The sequence below is a fragment of the Onychostruthus taczanowskii genome, unplaced genomic scaffold (assembly GCF_017590055.1).
Source record: "Onychostruthus taczanowskii isolate IOZ18803 unplaced genomic scaffold, ASM1759005v1 scaffold1, whole genome shotgun sequence".
In the NCBI taxonomy this organism is placed as follows: domain Eukaryota; kingdom Metazoa; phylum Chordata; class Aves; order Passeriformes; family Passeridae; genus Onychostruthus; species Onychostruthus taczanowskii.
In genome coordinates, this window is record NW_024496525.1 from 30653415 (window position 1) to 30672946 (window position 19532).

The window sequence follows — 19532 nt, forward strand, 5'->3', positions numbered from 1 at the left end:
ACTAAAGCTTGGAAATACAAATGTATGAACCAAATGAGAGCTGGAAGGAGAAATAGAATAGTGAAGAATCTTGATGTGTACTTGACAAATGTGAGAAATTTGTTTTCTATTTTGATGTGTTTTATTTATCTTAATCCTGTGATGTGGTGTTTATGCATGAAATTAAACTTGGCTTCTTCAGAGTTGTGTAAAATAAGCTGTAGCTGTTTTGGTGAAGGCATGAGATAGCAGTAATTCAGTAATTCAACAGTAGTATGGTACAGCACAGCAGCTTGCAGTGAGATGTGTAGATTCATGCTTTGAGTGAGGAAGCTCAGGTACCTAAACAACTTAAAGCAGCATCTGTGTTTATGTGGAATAATGTCCTTTTAAAAAGAGTGCTTACTCTTTCTTTAAATAACCTGTGTAGAATTTTGTTCTGTGTTAGAATGCTTTTATTAGTGTAGGAGTAGCTCATGTACATCTGTAGTGCAGTGAAATCAGCTGTCCAGGTAAAGGGACTGTACAGTCAGAAATGTATTCCTGAGTAGTTTTGTCAGTGTTTGCTCTTGTGTGATGCAGTTCACAAAATAACTCTCCTTACTTTGGTTCTGAAGTTATTTAATGTTGAATGTCTTCAAAGGATGGAAGACATGTACAAAACTTAATTGGATTGACTTTTTTTTTTTTTTCAATCTTTCAGATGCATTTGAGGACTGATTGTCAGTTTGAAGAACTCCCATGTCCTCGTGCTGATTGCAAAGAAAAAATACTGAGAAAAGATTTGCCAGACCATGTAGAGAAGACCTGTAAATACCGGGAGACAACCTGTAAATACTGTAAAAGCCAAGTCCCAATGATTATGTTGCAGGTGCAGTATTTTCTTATGCATATACCTTAAGATTCCCTACATTAATGTAGAATAATAACAACTCTTCTTGTCCTTCTCTGTAGCTGGCAAAAGAGCTTTGGCCCCTCAGCCAGAATTAATAATTCAAAAAAGAAAATAGGCTGACTTTCAAAACGTGTCTTTTTCCTGAAAAAAAAAAAGTGCATTGAATAGGAAATATTTTCTTTATTCTGATGTTCAGATACTGCATTTTAAAAAGTTCAGATCCACTGCGTGGTATTGATTCTGAAGTTAATTTTGCTATGCTTTTTAGATTTATTTTTTTTTACAATTTAGATAATAAATGCAACTACTATAATAACAATCAAATATTGTGCAAGAAAAGCATAAGCATTGCAATTGACTGGAAAAATAGCATCTTCTGTGTAATCCTTCTTGGGTACTGTGTGGTCTGTTCTGGGAGGAAGGGAAGAGTGTAAAACCAATTCTGTCTTATGAGAGGAAAGGAAGAATGTAAAAGCAAATTGTACCTTGGCATAACCAGCAGTGGTACATGACAGGCCTAAGATGAGTTACTGCTGTTCCTGGCATCAGAGTGGCTTGTCTGATAGGCTGCATATTGAGGGTTGGAATTACAGAGCAGAGGTTGAGAAAGCCATGCTTACATTACACATAGAATTTTGGCTTGACTGTGTTTATGTTATTTCACATGGAAAGATATTATGCTGAATCTACCTTGGTATGATTTTAACATATTTTTTAAAACTCTGTCTACATAGTTTCTGTAGTTTGATGGTCTTGGATCTCACACCTTCTTACTACAGTAAGAGTGATGAAATATTATTCTCATTTGTGCTCTTTTGTGTTGGTTAGGGAAAGTCTGACAATGATGAGAAGTGTTCTTTGCTTGGAGATGTTGTTACAAAAAGGCATAGGTAGAAACTTACCAAGTTCTGGTTGAGATTTGGCTCTGTTATTTGAGTGCACATTTGCAGGGGCTGGTAGTTCAATAACTGTGCCTTACCTAGAATAAGGTGGTTGAGACATGAAAATACACAGAAAAATTTAAGTCTGCCCTGTATTTATTCTTGTACATGCTGATACAGAGGTGAAGTGTATTTAGGTGGATTATGCATGCTATTCTACCAGAATAATGATTAGGCTGGGGATTGGCATGAGGCAAAAAGTGACATTAAAAAATGTATGGTGTCTTAACAGACAGAATCTGTGAGTTTTGACTATGTTCTGCAAACTGGATTGGCTGATATTTTTGGGGCTTTTTCCTAGATTTTTGAAAGTTCAGTTGTTATAGAAATGCAGATGAGCTTCTTTGTTGTAGCCTGATAAAATGTTATCTCACTCTGCTTTAGTAATAAGAATCAGAAGCTTAATGACACTGTATGTTTGAATCTTAGAATCACAGAATGGTTTGACTTGGAAGGGACCTTAAGGATCATTCTTGTTCCAATCCTTCTGTTGTGGGCAGGGAGAGCTTCCACTCAACCAGGTTGCTCAAAACCAGCATGGCCTTGAATGCTTCCAGGGATTAAGCATTCACTATTTCTCTGGAAAATCTGTTCCAGTGCCTCACCACCCTCACAGTTTAGAACTTCCTAATATCTAATTTAAATCTGCCCTCTATCAGCTTAAAGCCTTTCTCCCTTGTCCTATCTCTACATGCTTCTGTAAAAAAAGTCCCTCTCTGGCTTTCTGTAGACTCCTTCAGGTACTGTAAGGTTTCTTTTGACTTCTCATTTGAGTTTTGTCACCCTGTTGACAAAACTGGATTTTTAGAGATGAACTTGAGTTCATTTCTGGGTTCTGTATCCTAGAATTTTCTCTAATGTAATAATGACTGAAGCTGGCCTCAGTGACTTGAACTGAAAACGGAGGTAGGGGGAGCAGACTGAGAAAAAAGGTATGCAAATGGAAACAAAAAATTTTACTGGAGAACATGTGGTTCATGTCTTCATAGAATCCCGTGACCGGTGGGGTAGGAAATCCCCGTTGTTGGAGGCAGACTCCAACAAGTTAGCAATGTTAGTACAATGCTTTTTTAGATTGCATTTGTCTTGCTGCATGCTCACTCAGTGAATTCAGCTCTTAATATCCTTTGTTCAAAACATCTGAAAATTCAGGGTTTCTTTTTGACACAAACCTACCTTTTCCATTTTCTACCTCCTGACAGATAAAGATGGTGTATTGTTAAAATTGAAATCAGTAGTATGAAATGCTTCTGGATCACTGTATTTTTCTGTGTATAATCCACAAAGCCACTTGGAAGTGCTTGTCCTGTAACACTGATACTCAGACAGCAGAAGTGTGACAGGGATCTGGAAGGACAGCACTATTTCATGCCTGGGTTCCTCCCTGAAACCCTGGCCATAAACCAGACCCTGCCAGGACAATGTGGGCTCTCCCCAGTGCTCTGAAGTACAGCTGAGCTGACTGGGACAGCATCAGGGATGACCCCAGACATTGTCCCTTGCTCCCTGTCACTGCTCTGGAGCCAGATGTGTTCCTAATTCTGGGAGCTGTGTTGATAGCCTCCCCTGCCCTCACCTGTGCTGGGAGCCCTGCATGTGCCATCACCTGTGGTTTGTGCTGCATTTGGCGTTTGGCTTCATGTACTCAACTGGGTGAATTGAGACCAGGAGGGAGAGAGTTCTACCACTGGACTGGGGTTACTCTGGTATATCCTGAAGTCTCTGCAAAGGCTTGCCATGGCCTCAGTGGGTGGACACTGGGATGTGGAGCAAGGAGGAAACCAGGAGAGAATGCTGGGAAGTTGCATGTTGCCTCCTTGCCATGAACCAAGACTCAGTGTCACAGCCATTGTCAGGTGGTTTGGGTAGGTTAGGAAACAGGTTTAGGGAGTTAAAATTAGGGAATGAACATTAGAACAGAATATTACTTTTCTGGGTTTGTAGCTGATAAATAAATAAGGACATGTGTAGGGCATTAGGCTCGTAAAGCCACATGGTTGTGTGAAATGTCTCACTTCAGCGCAATTCCAGATATGTTCAGGTCCAGCTCTTGACTCTGAGCAGGAGTGGTGCTTTGGGGCTCCTCTTGTCAGAAAAACATCACTGTCACCCTGACAGGCTGATCTGAGGAGAGGACTTGGCATTGCTCCTGGCTGGGTACCCTGGTGGGGACGGACTGAAGATGGCTCAGGAGCTGTCCCAGCTCTCTGGCTGAGCAGCAGCTGAAGGTTCCCTGGTTCCTGCCACTGGGACTGGTTCCCTACTTCCTGCTGCTGGGACTGTGCCACAGCCCAAGTGAGCGAGTATGAATGGGGAGCATAGCAGGGTAAATGGCTCAGGACAGCATCTGATGGCCTGCTTTAAAAGGAGGAGATACACAGCTTCAGACAGTGGCAGATTTATGCCAGAATTCTGACCAAGACCTTTCACGTCTTGGAGATCAGATCTCCTTTACCTCTTGGTTTTGTTTCAAAAAATAGACCTGGTCACTGGGCAAAAAGGGCATGCTATTTGTTCTTCCCTTTCTAACAGGCTTATAAATCTAGAGCTTTGTTTCTTTTGCTTTTCTTAAGTACCAGAAATGAAGCAGTGTGTTTCAAGTTGAATGGGACATGTCACTTGACGAGAAGTGGATTTTTCATTTTGTTGAGAAGACGGAGAGGAAATGTAAATTCAGTTATCTTTGGCCTGACTTTCTTCCCTCACTGGGGTGGTAGGGTTTGACAGCTGTGCTGAGGTACCTGTCATCTGGGTTCAGGTTAAAATCCCTGCCCTGCATCATGATGTATAACAGTGAGTCTTAATGTCAGATGTTTGGGAATCAAAATTAGAAAATAATTGGAAGGGAATATCCATACATAGGAAAGAGAATCTCAAAGGTGGCAGTGTATATTTCTGATGAACTTTTCCATGCAGCATATACCCTCACTAGAAAGGACATCTAGATGTCCAATTTTGTGAGTTATTGTTGGGGATTAAAGCTTGACTTTGACTACTGGTTCATTGTATGAAGTAAAACCAATAAATGGTAAGCAAATAGATTTGCTTTGCATGGGAGAACACAAGGAAACCCTTGGTTTTGCTTCAGAATATCAACACCTCCATGAAAAGTGTAAAATTACGTTTGAGCAATTGCAGTTCTGTAACCGTGCAACTAGGAATAACATTGAAAAAATCTTGTGGGATTTTAAATTATTGTAGGATGCTTTTCTTTGCAGGTAAGTCCTCTCTTAATTAAAGAGTAAGATCTGATTTGTGGTTTGTTTGCTTTTTTCCTCTGTAGAAACATGAAGATACAGACTGCCCATGTGTCATGGTTTCATGTCCTCATAAATGTAGTGTTAAAACACTCATGAGGAGCGAGGTAAGAAGTCATGCCCAGTGTTGTGCTGAAAAATTAAATAATGCCTTTAGTAAGATCTCGCAAGAATTTTGCCAGAAGCCATTTCCTTGTTAAAATGTGAGATCTAAGGAAAAGCTTTTTCTACCACACAGTTAAGTGTGATAACACTCAAATATTTTTAATGATTTATTGAAAAACTACTTAAAAATAAACAATTTCTTAATTTTGAGTCATTATTACACTTGGCTTGTCCAAGATTAGCGCATGTCCTTCTTGCTTTTGTTTTTACTAGCTCTCCTCCTGCCCTTCCCTTGTTTCAGCACCATAGAGCAGCGTCTTGGGGTAGTTAGCTTATATTAAAATAAAAATACACAATTAAAATTCAGTCCACGTTGAAAAAAGTTAGTAAAGACTACAAAAATCATACAGATGTGTAATTCCATGGAAATACTTAAATTACTATTAAATCTATTAAACTTTGGGGGGAAAATAGTAACTGATACTTAGAGAAGTGGTGTAAGATTAAGGTTGAGTACAACACTCTAACAGCAGATGCAGCAATGCATAAAAGTTTCTCCTGATGTGTAGAAGCTTCCAGTAATACATAGATGAAAAAAATTTAAGCCTGGCTTTGAAGAGATACGTGTTCTTGTACATGAAAAGATACAAGTAGCATCTGTCAAAATTGAGGTACTTAATTTACCCCTTAAAGTAGAACTTACTTGCCAAAGATAGAGAAGAACTTACTGAAGTCTTCATCACTCAGTAAGCCTCTTTTAAGGAAAGTGAAGTTTCTGATCTGAGGATGAGTTTTTCTCTTTCCTCTACTACTTCCTGAGCTGGATTCATACAAATTTTCAGTTACACTTGTAAATTATTAATTGTGGCAGAGTGCAGAAGGCACATAAGAATCCTGCCAAAGTTTAATGGAGTCTTTTCCTCCAAGATAATGAAACACAAAATATATGATAGATACTGTATTTATTAAGAGAAATTGAGCTGCTAAGAAAAGAGAAAAATACATATACTGGCCAACCCCACCAGTGCTTACTGCCAAGATTAGATCCTGGTCTGGAGCAGTTTGGCTTATTCTTAAGCCCTGTCTTCAGCAGTTACTTTCAGAAGAGGTGTGTCTGAGTGCTTGTAAGGGCTGCACCATTAAAGGCTGGGTTGTTACACACAGAGTCTGAATGGGGTTTGAAACCATGGTTAGGAACAGAACTTTAAACAGCCCTTTGCCCTGCATCATCTGTTGCTGTATGTTGCTTAATTTTTTTTCTAATACTGTGAAAATGTATGTATTTCTTGATTGCATGATTAGGGACAAGAAGTCTAATGGAGAAAATGGGAAAATGCCTGCCTAACAGTTTGAGAAAATTCTGTAGTTTACAAGTGGATATCTTACTGTAGAATAAAAGGCAATTTTCATGTTTAATTCATAACTCTTTGGCAGACTTCTGCTTTTCAGAAGTTGAAAAATGTGGTGTTCTTGTAAAACCTGTTAGACCACATGTCCCTTTCTTACCTTATTTTTTTTTCTCCACTACATGTCTTTTGAAATGATACTGTGAATTTCTACAGGTAGTGTTTAGAACACAATAGTTGCGAATAAGAGATGAGTGACTGATGGCATCTCAGTATGAGATTTTAAAGACTCTCTTGTTTGTTCCAGAGCTACACATTGAGAGCAGTGTTGATTCACCACTTCTTTCCAGGGAGGTGGATGAGCTGAGTCATGTGGGGCTTAAGGTGTGGGAATTTCAGATGAGATTCTGCAGCCCAAAAGAGTGATGCCAGCTGAGGAGCCAGGCTCTGGCTCCTGTTTGCTTTGTGGGAAATACAAACTGCAGACTCTGTTTTTGAAAGGAGAGTGTTTGTTAGGCTGTCCTTTCCAAAAATGCCTCTCTGCTCCAACTTTTAGGCAGTTTGCATCCAGCTGCTGCCATCTGTGCTGCTGCTGTCCATATATGTATATGCTTCTGTGAATTGGTTGACTTTTAAATGAAAAGTGGTCTGTGCTCGTAATAATCCAAGATATTGGACTAAATCTCAATCTGTGAAAAATGCAGGCATTTTACTAATCAGTTTTAATCCCATGTACTGCATTTTTTTTAAATTACTTAACTGTACATATTCTAAAACTCTTTGTCTGTTTCATGCAGTACTTGTTTAGTCTTTTTTGTGTAATTTTACTGTTAAATTTAGGCACGGAGAATTGCATGTTATGTTTTGAAAAGTTGGTTCCTCGTGAAATTAGGATTAGAAAAAAATGTACTTTACTACAGTGAAACTGATCTTAAGACTTGCTCAGAGCACCAGTAAAAAAAAAGAAAAAAAATCACTTTTTGAGAAAAGATTAGCCATTCACAAAAGTCAAATGAAATCAAATAATTATAGAGTATGTTCTTTCTGTGTGTTTTGAGTTTTTTTAAATTGGGTTGCCCATTGAAATAGTCTTTGGTAGAAGTTTCACTGTATATTAAATGTATCACACTGTATACTGTATTGGCATGTGCGTGTGGTTTACATATGTGTATATACAGAATTAGCACTTGAGATCAGACTGGAGAAAATATACACATGTGTGTTGTATGTTCTGCAAATGGCACACAATACAAACCTGATAACCTCTGCCCTTTATGTTATCATGCAAAAGTCTTTTTGCCAAAACTCACATTTTTTTCCTATTGCAGTTGAATGCACATTTGTCAGAATGTATTAATGCCCCAAGTACCTGTAGTTTTAAGCGTTATGGCTGCACTTTTCAGGTCAGTATATAACAATTATACTTCCCAATTGATGAAAGTCTGCAAATAGAACTTAATTCTTTGACATGAAAGTTCTGGACTTCTCTAGTTTCCGTTAAGAAAATCATCCAGTTGCACCAAGTGATTATACAGGAGATGTTTGATTTTGCATTTTAAAAATAAACGACATGAAAAGCCCACACATTCCTGTAGTGGTTTGTGAGTTCAGGTATTAGGTGTCTCTTGTTGAAATAGGAATGTGAACCATTTGAAGAACTTGTTAACTTAGGATAAGAGGAAAGACTCTTTAGTTCTTCAGAGAATAGACTAGTAACTTCAGTTGTTTCTATGAAAGCATTTTCTTGAACTAAGTATGTTTATATTTTCTCTCATTTGTGTGTCTTAATATTTTTAATTGAGGCTACGTGTAGGTTAGCACACTTAAACATGTATCTTTATGTGCATTAATATGTCTGTGTGCACACAGGTGTATAATCAAAGCATGAAATTTATTTTTTTAAAAAAGTTTTAGGTTTTAATACTGGCAATCCCTGCAATATTAAAAAAATAAAGTCAAACCTGAGAGTTTAGTTTCAGTAGTATCATTCCAGTTTCTTCCAATATTCTGCTTCCCTTACCATAAATCCTGGGGAATTTGGATGCTTATGTAATGAAAATATTAGTCACGACATTTCAGAAACCGCTGACAGGAAAAAATGGCGTTTATCTGATAGAATGATTCATTTGTTAGCCCATGGCTATTTAAAAAGACAAGGACTCACTGAGGAGCAACATGTCTCTATAGATGATGTCCTGCAGGTATTTCCAGGCTGTTAGATAATGAGCATTCATCTTTTTAAGTGTTAACAGTAATGCTCTTAGTGGTAGAACTGATCAATGCTGTAACCCTGCCCACTGTTATGTTGTACGTATTGCCATTCATTTTATGTATGTATATGTGTGCATATATGTACATATATCCACATATATATTTTTAGTACTTTATATAGAGTACATACCTTGAGGATCATTGAAACCCTTTCAGTTGCTTTGCAGCACTATCTACCATCAAAGCTAATATTCTCTGCATTGCAAAGCACTTACTGAAGTAGGTGTAAGCAACACAATACAAATGAAGTAAGTAATGTGGTCTGCATCTTATGTACTCTGTATATAATCTATGTGTGTTCTGTAAACTATATAGTGATTATTTGTAACAGCACTTATAGGTTGTGCAGAGGCAGCATATCTGAATATCATGGAACAATCATGGTAACATCTTAAACGTGACAAAATAGGCATTGTAATAATTCTCAGTGTAGTTTGTAAAGCTGGCAGTTTCCAGTTATAAATTTATCTTAAATATTTGTCTTTAATATTCAGCTGAAGGAAAGTGTAATGCTTATGAAGCTGTTAATGAAATAGAATGGAAGTTTTAAATTACAGTTAGTGGAATTGGAAGTTTCAGATTTTATATGACTCAAGGATTTTATTGTGCTTTGTTTAGTTCTAAGCTACACAAAAGACTCTAAAATAAGACTCATTTTGTAAATCTTGTTATCTTTATTGTTTCTGAGTTATCAAGCTCACTGGATGGAGATCCATAGCAGTTGTATAAAACACTTGCTATATTAAATGTATTCCTGATTTTTGCAAATTCCCAAGTAGATTTCCCTCCTCTCTACAGTTCTGCAACAAGCACCTGTGAACCAAAATATGTAGTGTTGGTTCGATGTCTTTATATACTCTTTCTTTGTAGGTTTAAAAGAAGTGGAATTGGCTAAAATGTATAAATTCTTTGTTGTCACAGGGAACAAACCAACAAATTAAAGCACATGAAGCCAGCTCAGCAGTGCAGCATGTTAACTTATTGAAAGAGTGGAGCAATGCTCTAGAAAATAAGGTATATCTTCTACTCACTTCTAATTTTCATTGACTTCTTTAAATCATACAAAAGTACTGGAAGAAGCGCTTTTTTTCCTGTTTTACAGCTGTTCAGCATTACAGCTAAAGCACTAATAGGCTTCAAAAGCTATCAAGCCATTTAGCATACCTTTGTACCTTTGTTATATAATAAAATGCTGTGAGAAACTTGGCTTCGCAACTCCATGGACAATTTTCCTCATTGATAACATTAAACATATCCTTCATTAAAACACTTTATTCAGATAAATAAACAGTCCAGTATTATATTTCCTCTCTGAGCTGCCTTATTACAGAACAGAGAGTTCAGAAAGCCATGACAGCACGATGAGCTGTATCTTTGCTACCTCATAATTTTTCCTGACATAACTTCAGAAGTGTGTAATAAACTGGTTATTTATATTATTTATTTTTGTTCTTGCTCTCCAAACTTAAAGACCTGCACAGATTAATTAAATTAAATATATTGTAACTCATGGGCATGATGATGTCTGCTTTAGTGCTAGACCAGCATGAAGTTCATGTTGCAGTGTTTCCTTGGGACTCCAGGTTTTAAATTGTTTGGGATTTGGGAGATGCTGGGAGTTGTATCAGCTGTGATCTTGTTAATAAGCTTGAATGACCTAACCACATGTTCTTTGAATAAAATTCAAGCCTTTGATTTAAAAAATGCAAAACTTTAGAACAGAATTACTGTTTTCTTAAATACTTTTGAAAAAGTCTTACATAGACATCAAACCGATGTTTCTGTATTTCTAGGGGAAAAAAGATCCCAGAAATACCAAAGTATTCTACAAATGCAGGCACAAGAGTGAGAAGCCCCCTTCAGACTTTTCTCAAATGAATTCACAAGTAGCAATTCCAGTGTAAGCTCAGTGGCACTTAGGATATGATTTCTGTCATCTCAGAGCAGTTCACAAGCAAACTCTGTCTGGAAAGAACATTCCCTTCTTGGCCTACAGAGATCTCTTCTGCCTGGGTCTCCAGCAAGGTCATGCAGCTGCAGGAATTGTAGTTTTAAAGCAGACATTAACTGGAACAGTGTAATATGTTTTTTGCCCCCGTGGTTGTTCCTGAACTGCTTGGTTTTGAACTTGAAGCCTGTTAAGGAAGCCATTGAACCTGGCAGAGTTCTAATACAAATTTTTTTAGATAGAATTTTTCTACATGTGTAGGTAGGTCTTAATCCATAACATTACTCAAATTTGCTTTTGCATCTGAAACTTTGTCAGTGTAGGAACTTTACATCTTTCAGTTGTGAGATATACAGATTCATATCCTTAGTTCGTTTTTCATTAGTCTGATGAAAACTGCACAATTTATTTCACATCATAGGAAAAAACCCACATTCCCTGTGACTTGCAGAATAGATCATGTTCTGCCTTTTCTCAGTGTCCTGAGAGGTGCTTTGTCATTTAAAAAATGCCCAGTGGTTCTATGTTTGTCTCTTACAGACCTTAGAGATTATACACTTCACTACTGTTTTATGCTCGACTTTTGTTTCAACTTTCATTTAGGACATAACTGCTTATCATCATATGTCCATTTTTGTTCTTTTTACTTCCTGCTTTATAGACTTCTTCCTATTCATAATAAAGAGTTGAATCACTGGAAATCCCAAGCCAGTGCCAAGTTACCAGAATAGCTAACCACATGTCATATGTCAGTGACTTTATTCTAGGGAAGGGTAACAAAATGATTTGTAACTTCACTGCTGTGCTCTTCTTTGAGGAAAAAATTAATCAGTGTACTGAAGAACGGTGGAAAGTCAACTTGGCTGATGGGTATCTCTGAAATCTGAGCCCTGCTGAAGCCAGTGGAAGTCTTCTTAATTTGTATAGGGTCAAGATTTCATTTGGGGTTCTCTCTGTGGTACGTCTGGAGGGGAAAGGAGAAGTTCTCTTCTCTCACTCACCACGCTTTAACAGTGCATGTGGAGTAGGCAGACTGGAAGTCTTCAGAGCTGCAAAGCCTGTGCTAAGTTAGGAGTTTGGTATTGAATGGTGCTGCTGGTAGATAGTAAGAGAAGGTCAGATGTAAAATCTTGAATCAAAACTTTGTGGAAGGAATTAAAATTCAGTGCTTTTTTCCCCTGTGATGGTGTAGAATTGCAGACTGAACTCCCACAGTTTTTTAATGTTGGAAATAATCAGTTGAACGTAATTTTGTGGCTTCATTACATTCTTACAGAAAAGTCATATAAACTGTTTTTTTCTTTTTTACTATGAGACTTAAATATGGAACCTGTTTGACTACAGTTTCTTGTGGCATACGGTTTTTTCCATTCTTCTTCAGTAAACAACAATACTCAACAGCTTAATTTGCAAAATTGCTGAATAAGAGCATGCTTTTTCCTAGGAATATTTCAAATATCCAACTAAGTAAAGGATGCAGTTTCTAATTTGATGCTGTGTTTCCCTTTTAAACCCTTTTTTAAACTGAAGTTCCAAAGACTTATGCTGAAACGATAGTTGGGAAACTATTTAGCGTTAATTTTTTTTTTTTAATTCACAAATCGCAGCTATACTACAATTGCTGACTTACCAAAGACAGTTCTGTATGATTAAGGACCACAGGACATAATTCTACTTTTCTTGTATTCTGTAAAGCTGCGTGGAAAATCTCAGTACCAGATAGGCCCACGTTTTATAACTTGTACAAAAATGGAAATGCAATGCTTAGTGACCCAGAGCATAACTGCCTTGTGATTGGGAGGCCTGGGGAGGAAACAGTGAGAAAAGGGAAATGTAAAGATCACACTTAACTAAAGAACTCTGATTCACTAAGGAAATGAAGGATGCAAAAAAACTGTCCACCCAGCAGATCTTAAATATCTGGAAGGCAGAGGTACTGGCTTAAATTTAAGGTTGTTCTTGAAAATTTTTTCTTGTACCTGGACATGCATTCCTTCAGCCTTGGTATTGCTTCTCTCTCTGCACTGACAAACTTAGCTTTGTCTCATTTCTGTTGAGTTTCTTTTCCCAGTTTTTCCATGTATAAAGTGCAGAATGTGTGTATATGCACACACTGTGCTATACTATATTGAAAAGTAGATACCCACATATATATTATGGTATCTCTGTATTTTTGGGCCGCATCTAAAGAACTTGCTGAATGCCTGTGGACTTTGACAGTCCTTTGTCTAGTTTAGGCTGGTTTAGAGATTTGAGATGAATTACCTTTTCACACAGGCTGGGTTCTGCTAGGAATGCAGTGACACATAAGGGATTTGGTGTTGGTGTCTGATTAGAGGGCAGTTAGGGGGATGGAATTCTGCAGTGGCACCCACATCAGAGGTGAAGATGGCTTAACCTCAAACTAGCACCTGTAATAGAGGCCAGGAGTAGATGTTTTTGAGAACATGAAACTTCCGAGTAATTGGTCATGATGTGAAACATTTATCAAGATTTTTTTGGGTCTGAAGTGGTGCTGTGTCATATCCGTTTGAAGATCTATCTGTGCAATAGTTAGGGCATGTCCAAACATCATCTTGTGCCAAGTGTTTGTTTTCTACATTTTTGCTGCTGAATGATCTTGCCTGGGGGAAAACTACATTTCTCAAAAAAGCAATGCACCACGACCAAGCAGCCCCCTTCTCCAAACCACATTAATGAAGAAGCACTAAGCAATGTGACAGAAAATATTTACTGTATTACTTTCATCCCCAAGGAGATATATAATACGATATTCTTTTAACAAGCCTCATGTTTTAAAAACAGAATGAGTCACTAATGAATAAATTCTTAAAATGTCAGTACAGAGAGAGAATGTAATTCACAGCCTGTAGTTCTTTGGTCTTTTCTACTAGTAGACACCATTGGATTGTCCTTCAAATGCATGGATCCTTTCTGTATTCATTCATTTCAAGAGTTTTCATCGCCATCACATTCTTTTAAGTCAGTCCCATGCAGATGTTTTTCCTTAAATTTGCTATAGATCAGGACAGACTGGAGTAGGTGAAGAAGATTAGTGTTCCCTGATCCAACCAGCTCAGCTTGTCTCTGGTGTCACTTCTGTGCAGGGCTCAAGTTCTTAACACCAATTCAGAGTGAATTAGGTTGTTTCTTCCAAACTCCAAGCAACTCCCAAGTCAGTTGGTGGAAACCAGGAAACCAAGCCATTAAACAACAAGTGAATAAAGAAAATGTTACATTTAGACACAAATTCTTTGCTGGTTTTGTGTCCCAGCTGCACTTTCTTATTCCAAAGTTGTACCAATACCATACAGTGGAAGTACAAAATTAGCTATCAGAAGATTGGGTTTTATTTATTTATTTACAGTACATGGAGAGATATTTTATTAGGATCTTATCCCTTTTGTGTGTTTAAGATAGTTTTAAACTAACATAGATATTTTAATAAACTTTGGCAGGAGTAATTGTAGAATTTTTTCCAGGTGGCCTTGCTCCAGAATGAAAGTTTGGAAAAGAACAAGAGTATACAAACTTTACATAATCAGATTTGTAGCTTTGAAATAGAAATTGAAAGACAGAAGGAAATGCTGCGGAATAATGAATCTAAAATACTTCATTTACAGGTAAGAAATATGGACTCTCCCCATTAAAACAGAAATGGTAGTAGCCTCTGTTCTGTGCCTTTACACTTGTGAAGTGAGGTAGTCTAAAAAGGGGTGGGGGGGAGAAATTTTACATTATTAGAGAGCCATTCTGATAATTTTTTTGTGGTCTGTTGTGTTTAACGGAGTGAGATACTTCACTTAAACACTGCAACTGCCTAGCCTATGTTAAAACAAACAAAAAAAAGTTTAAAAAGGGAAAAGACTGAAAACAAAATAGCAATCTTATAGGAAGAATAATCTTTTTTTACTTAAAAAAACTGCTGAAGGAAGTCCCACTGAAGGACAAGATTAGCACCTTAAAATTGTCGAGTATTACATAGCTTCCTTTTCTATTTGCTGGTATTAAAAAAAAAAATACGAATCATGAGTGAGATCAGTCTGGTGTGGATTTAATTCAAACATAGCTTAATGCATTTGAATACACTTTTTAAAAATCCAGATTTCCGTTCTTCTGAGGAAAATTTATCTAGTTATTCCTTTGCTGATAGGTCTGAGTTTCATGTTCTGTGTTTTGAATGTGCCACAAGCAAGCATGAAACTAGAAATCCTCAGGATGCCCTAGCATGGTGGCTAGCCCAAGCTGAAATCCCTTGCTCTGTATTCACAGCTGACTTGGAATGTGGGTGCTGGGAATTTGTATTAGCTTGCATGACACTAACCACAATAAAGGAAACCTCAGGAGATATTTAGCAAGAAATTGTGGAGGTATCATGTACACATTAATGTAGTATGACTGCTGCTAGAATATCAGATGCTTGTTGTAGCATCCACCTTAAAGGAATGTAAATAAAATTATCTTTTTCACTTACTATTCACTTCACTTATAAACTGCAAATGTTGATAACTCAAGAAAGATAAAGGTATCCAAACTGGTGTGTGGCTAAAATTCAAAGGGTGGCACATTCAGGGGCTCGGAGCCTGGAGACCCTTGATGATGGTTTATAAGGAAACCTTCAAGTTTGGCAACTGCAACATTTTTCCTTATAGCTCTAATTTCTTTCCATGACCTGCCCACTTAGTAACCAGCTCAGCCTTTCTTAGTCATTGTTACTTGTCTGATGATAGTCTGGGATATGGCTGCCTGCCTGCAATATTGCATTCTGACACTGGGGAGCTAATCCTTGTATGTACTGATATTGCTGATTGAATCTACCAGGAGGTAAGTTAATTTGTAAGCCTGGAGTTCTTACACATGCTGTCTCAATGGCCAGCAGTGAGAGTGGAAATGGAAAAAACATAGAGCAGAGTTTTTCATTATTGTCTTAAATGACAGATTGCAATATCTTTTTCCTCGAGCTGTAAGTGTTAGCAAAATCAATTTTCGTGTGATTGGTTTAGGAAAAAAGAAAACCCCAAACCACTACAAAGCAGCAAATTCCAACAAGTGGCTTTGTGGTGGTAATAAGTACTGGAGAAAATGTTTTGCTCTTTTTTCTTTTTTTTCTTTTTATTTTTTTCCCTCCTGCTCTTTACTTCCTCTTGCCAGTTATTTCAATTTAGTTATTTTAAGCCAAACTGTATTTCAATGCTATTTCAACCTGTTTCCTTCCACTTAGCAGAATTTCCTGGTTCAGTCTGATTGTTAAGGGTATCCTGGAAACATGCCTCAACTTGTTTTTTCCTGGACAACATGATCAGCCTCTTTCTGTTGCCCACGAGGAGTAGAAGGAATTAGTTACCTTTTGTGAGCCATTCTTTCCCTGGGTTGTGTGAAGCAGCTGTGGTTACCTGGGAGCCACAGATACTGCACTAACCAGTTCAGGTCTGAGCAAGGGGTATTTGCTTAGTCCCCCAAGACTTACCAATGCTCCTGATGTCTAGTACAGTTCCAGTATTGGCTGTCAGGTGACCTTTTTGGCTGGGGAATGGCAGCAGCATCACTGAGCGTCATCTGCACTGTGAGGCATCTGACACAATCAGTGTAAATGCATCAAGGGAGTCTGGGCACTGGCAGGAGCCTCAGCCTACAGATGTCTTGTTTTCAGATGAGTTTTCTATATATTGGTCTCTAGGGAAAGTGTTTTTACCAAGGGTGTGTGATACTTTTTTTGGCCGCTGTCGTATGGAGAGGAACTTTCACATGCAGTATCCAGTCTTTCATATGGAAATGGAAGCATGTGAGTAAGCCCATTGTAAGCAGGGTGGAGACCTGAGGTACTGAGGGACAAAAGAAACAGTGGCCTCATGAACATAAAATGATTTGATGAGTAATACCTTCCTTCAGAGGAGAAGGACACGTGATTTCTTTTCCAAGTCAAGCAGTACCTTTTCTAGTCTGTTCTTTAGCTTTTCAGTTTCGCCCTATCAGTTGCAGTGGAAAGGTCATTACAGCTCTTCAGTTCCTCCTGACATTTTCTGAAATTCTTTTAGTAAGTATAGCTAAAATTCTGGAAGTTGATAGAAATACTAAACCCTCTATGAAAATCAACATCAAAAGGAGCTCACAATGGTTTGCCAAGCACATAACTCAGAATTAATGATCCAGAGAGGTCAGTTGCTAGAATGAAAAGTGCATGCAGAAAATTGATATCTACTTGAAAATTTATGAGTACAGTGTGAGACATCTGTGTGCTTTCTAATGGAATAATTAGAGTGAAAATCTCCACTGTTGCATTTAATTCAGATTTAGTACATCAGTACCTCCCAGCAGGAGGGAGGTTGACTCCCTGTAGGGTAAAAAGATAGAGATCCCACTGCTTTTTAAAAATTAAATAGAAGTCTTATTTCTGATTATTTTATATCTCTTGAATTCTCATATCAAGGTACAGTAGATAAAAATGCTACACATTTGCCAGTGTGAAACAGAATTGGTCATACATGTACAAAGGTAGAATGTTGCACAGGTTGATGGAGAGAAGTGGGTCCCTAGTAACAGCTTTGGGTAAACTTCTCCCAAGAAGAATAGCTTACAATTGTTCTGCATGTTTAGCACTTCCCCTTTCATATAGAAATGTGATCATTTATTTTGTTTGATGCTGTGTTAGTCCAAAGAGGGTGCATGCTGTGAGCGCTGTGCAAACCCCAGCCACGTTACTGTTCTTGCCTTGGAAAGTTCATGTGTGGTATGAGTAAAGGAAAAATATCAGACTTGGCCGTATTTTGAGTTACTTTTGCATGTTAACTGTGAACTAGTGGCCAAATCCTTTGGTTCTGCTCTCCCAAAATGCAGTCAGGCCATGCTGTGGTATGTTTCCTTATTTATAGGGCTAACAGCCCTTCCCTGCTCTACTGTCTGATGGCCATCAGCCCAGGTGGGAGTGTGTGACTGTGTTGGTAGGTGTTGTTTCGTAAGTCCAGGCAAGCTGCTTCATATATTTACTGGGCCCATACCCCTGGCATTTATGATTCAGTGCACAGCTTTCCTTCACAAAGCCCTAATTCTGGAAGTGAGAGTTACATAACTTGTCTTAAAACATGAACATAGAAATAAATAGTTAATCCTGAAATATGTTAGGTTGCTCAGTTGTTTTGAGCCAAAAAATAAGACTCCTAGAACTTGATGTTGCTAGCTGGCTCATCAAATTGTCAACCTTCAATTAATGGTTACAGACTTTCAGTATAACTGAAACCAGATGATTAAAAGCAAATGGCTCAAAGGGCAGAAGGGTTTTCCCCATCAGTGGGGAACACTGAATCCCACATGGCCAACCAGAAGGCAAATGCAAAAGAAATTTATTTTCTTGTTTTGTACTCAACTGCCACTTTATTTTTGTGAAGAAATGAAAAATAATTTTTATGTTTGTTGCCTCTACATGATGATAAACTATAAAGCTATAAAGTTAGTTTTGGAATTTAACTGCAGGTGGTAGCAAAAGTAGTTTCTTCTCTCAGATATTTTTGTTATCATTTGAACTTCACAACTGATTATAGGGTTCTGGCTAAAATTCCTGCTAGTCCAAATTAGCTGTGATAATGTGAAGTGCTGTGTATTTCTTGCATCGGATTTGAGGTAGACTGGGAAATATGTTCTTTATATTTTAAAATACTAAGGTGCTTGCAATGTCCCTCTTTAAGAGAATACTGGCCTTTTTGTCTATTTCTTTCTTGAGTGTTATATTTCATGCCTTTCCAAAACCAGCTGGGCTATTTTTTGTTTTCTTAAAAAGACTCAACAGAAAATACCTTCAAAATGCATGGGTTGTTCAGTTTAGGAAGTAAGAGTGGGAATTTTAAAGGTACTTAAGGGGACAGACGTGGTCATTTACATTCTTGAGGGCTTCTGATATGGTTGTGGGCACATAATAACTTAGGCTTTGATGACTGATTTATGTGAGCTGGGAGCTTGCACATGTGTGTACTCGTATTCCATGTGTGCAAGAATAATGATGTTTTCCTGGAGGCATAAGTTGTTTTGCTGTAAACCAATATAAACCTGTGCACATGGGCAGCCATTTGATCCACACCACGGGAAGCTGTGCCCGTATTTTGTTGCTTAAGTGCTGGCACATGAAACCCAACAGGTATCAGCCCATAATACCAATACAGAGACATTCAGAAAATTGTTCTTACATTGAAGGTTTAAAAAAATTTCAAAAATCAAACCACCTTAGAAAAGAGGTACACACTAACAAGTCCCTTTTTTAAAACAAGGCTATTGCTATTCTGATAGTGCTCTACCTATGCAGCACTAAATATTTTAAGTGTTTCATAAATACTTGGGTTATTCCTTTAAATTTTCAATGTTTGTGTTATTAAAATAGTAGACAAAAGTAAAAATTGTTTATATTGGAATTCATTCTTATTACCAACATATAATCTTTGCTTAATTTACATAAATTAATGTCCTTGTGTTATTTTAACTCGTGTGCTATTATTTTATAAAGCGAGTGATAGACAGTCAAGCAGAGAAACTCAAAGAACTGGACAAAGAAATCCGTCCCTTCCGACAGAACTGGGAGGAGGCTGACAGCATGAAGAGCAGCGTGGAATCCCTCCAGAACAGAGTGACTGAGCTGGAAAGTGTTGATAAAACTGCAGGGCAAGGAGCTCGGAATACAAGTGAGTGTGAGCACAGTGGGCTGAGGTGCTCTTGAGAGGAAAACGGTGTCCCTTGAGTGGCACTCCCATTGTGACTTTTATATGGAAACATCAATAATGCTGATTCTTCTGATTTTTGAGTAGGAGA

The 19532-nt window shown here is 37.8% G+C and overlaps 1 protein-coding gene across 7 annotated transcripts in view; it reads left to right on the top strand.

Annotated features, from left to right (window-relative positions):
• TRAF3 (TNF receptor associated factor 3) overlaps positions 1-19532 on the top strand; it is a 70014-nt gene that overhangs the window by 41661 nt on the left and 8821 nt on the right. For 4 of the 7 annotated variants that reach the window (XM_041396566.1, XM_041396583.1, XM_041396574.1 and 1 more), the window contains 6 exons: positions 683-850; positions 5099-5179; positions 7852-7926; positions 9716-9808; positions 14225-14365; positions 19231-19405. In XM_041396566.1, coding sequence (XP_041252500.1) covers positions 683-850; positions 5099-5179; positions 7852-7926; positions 9716-9808; positions 14225-14365; positions 19231-19405 — 733 coding nt within the window. The remainder of the gene's footprint in view (positions 1-682; positions 851-5098; positions 5180-7851; positions 7927-9715; positions 9809-14224; positions 14366-19230; positions 19406-19532) is intronic. The other 3 variants (XM_041396609.1, XM_041396600.1, XM_041396617.1) reach the window with 3 other exon arrangements.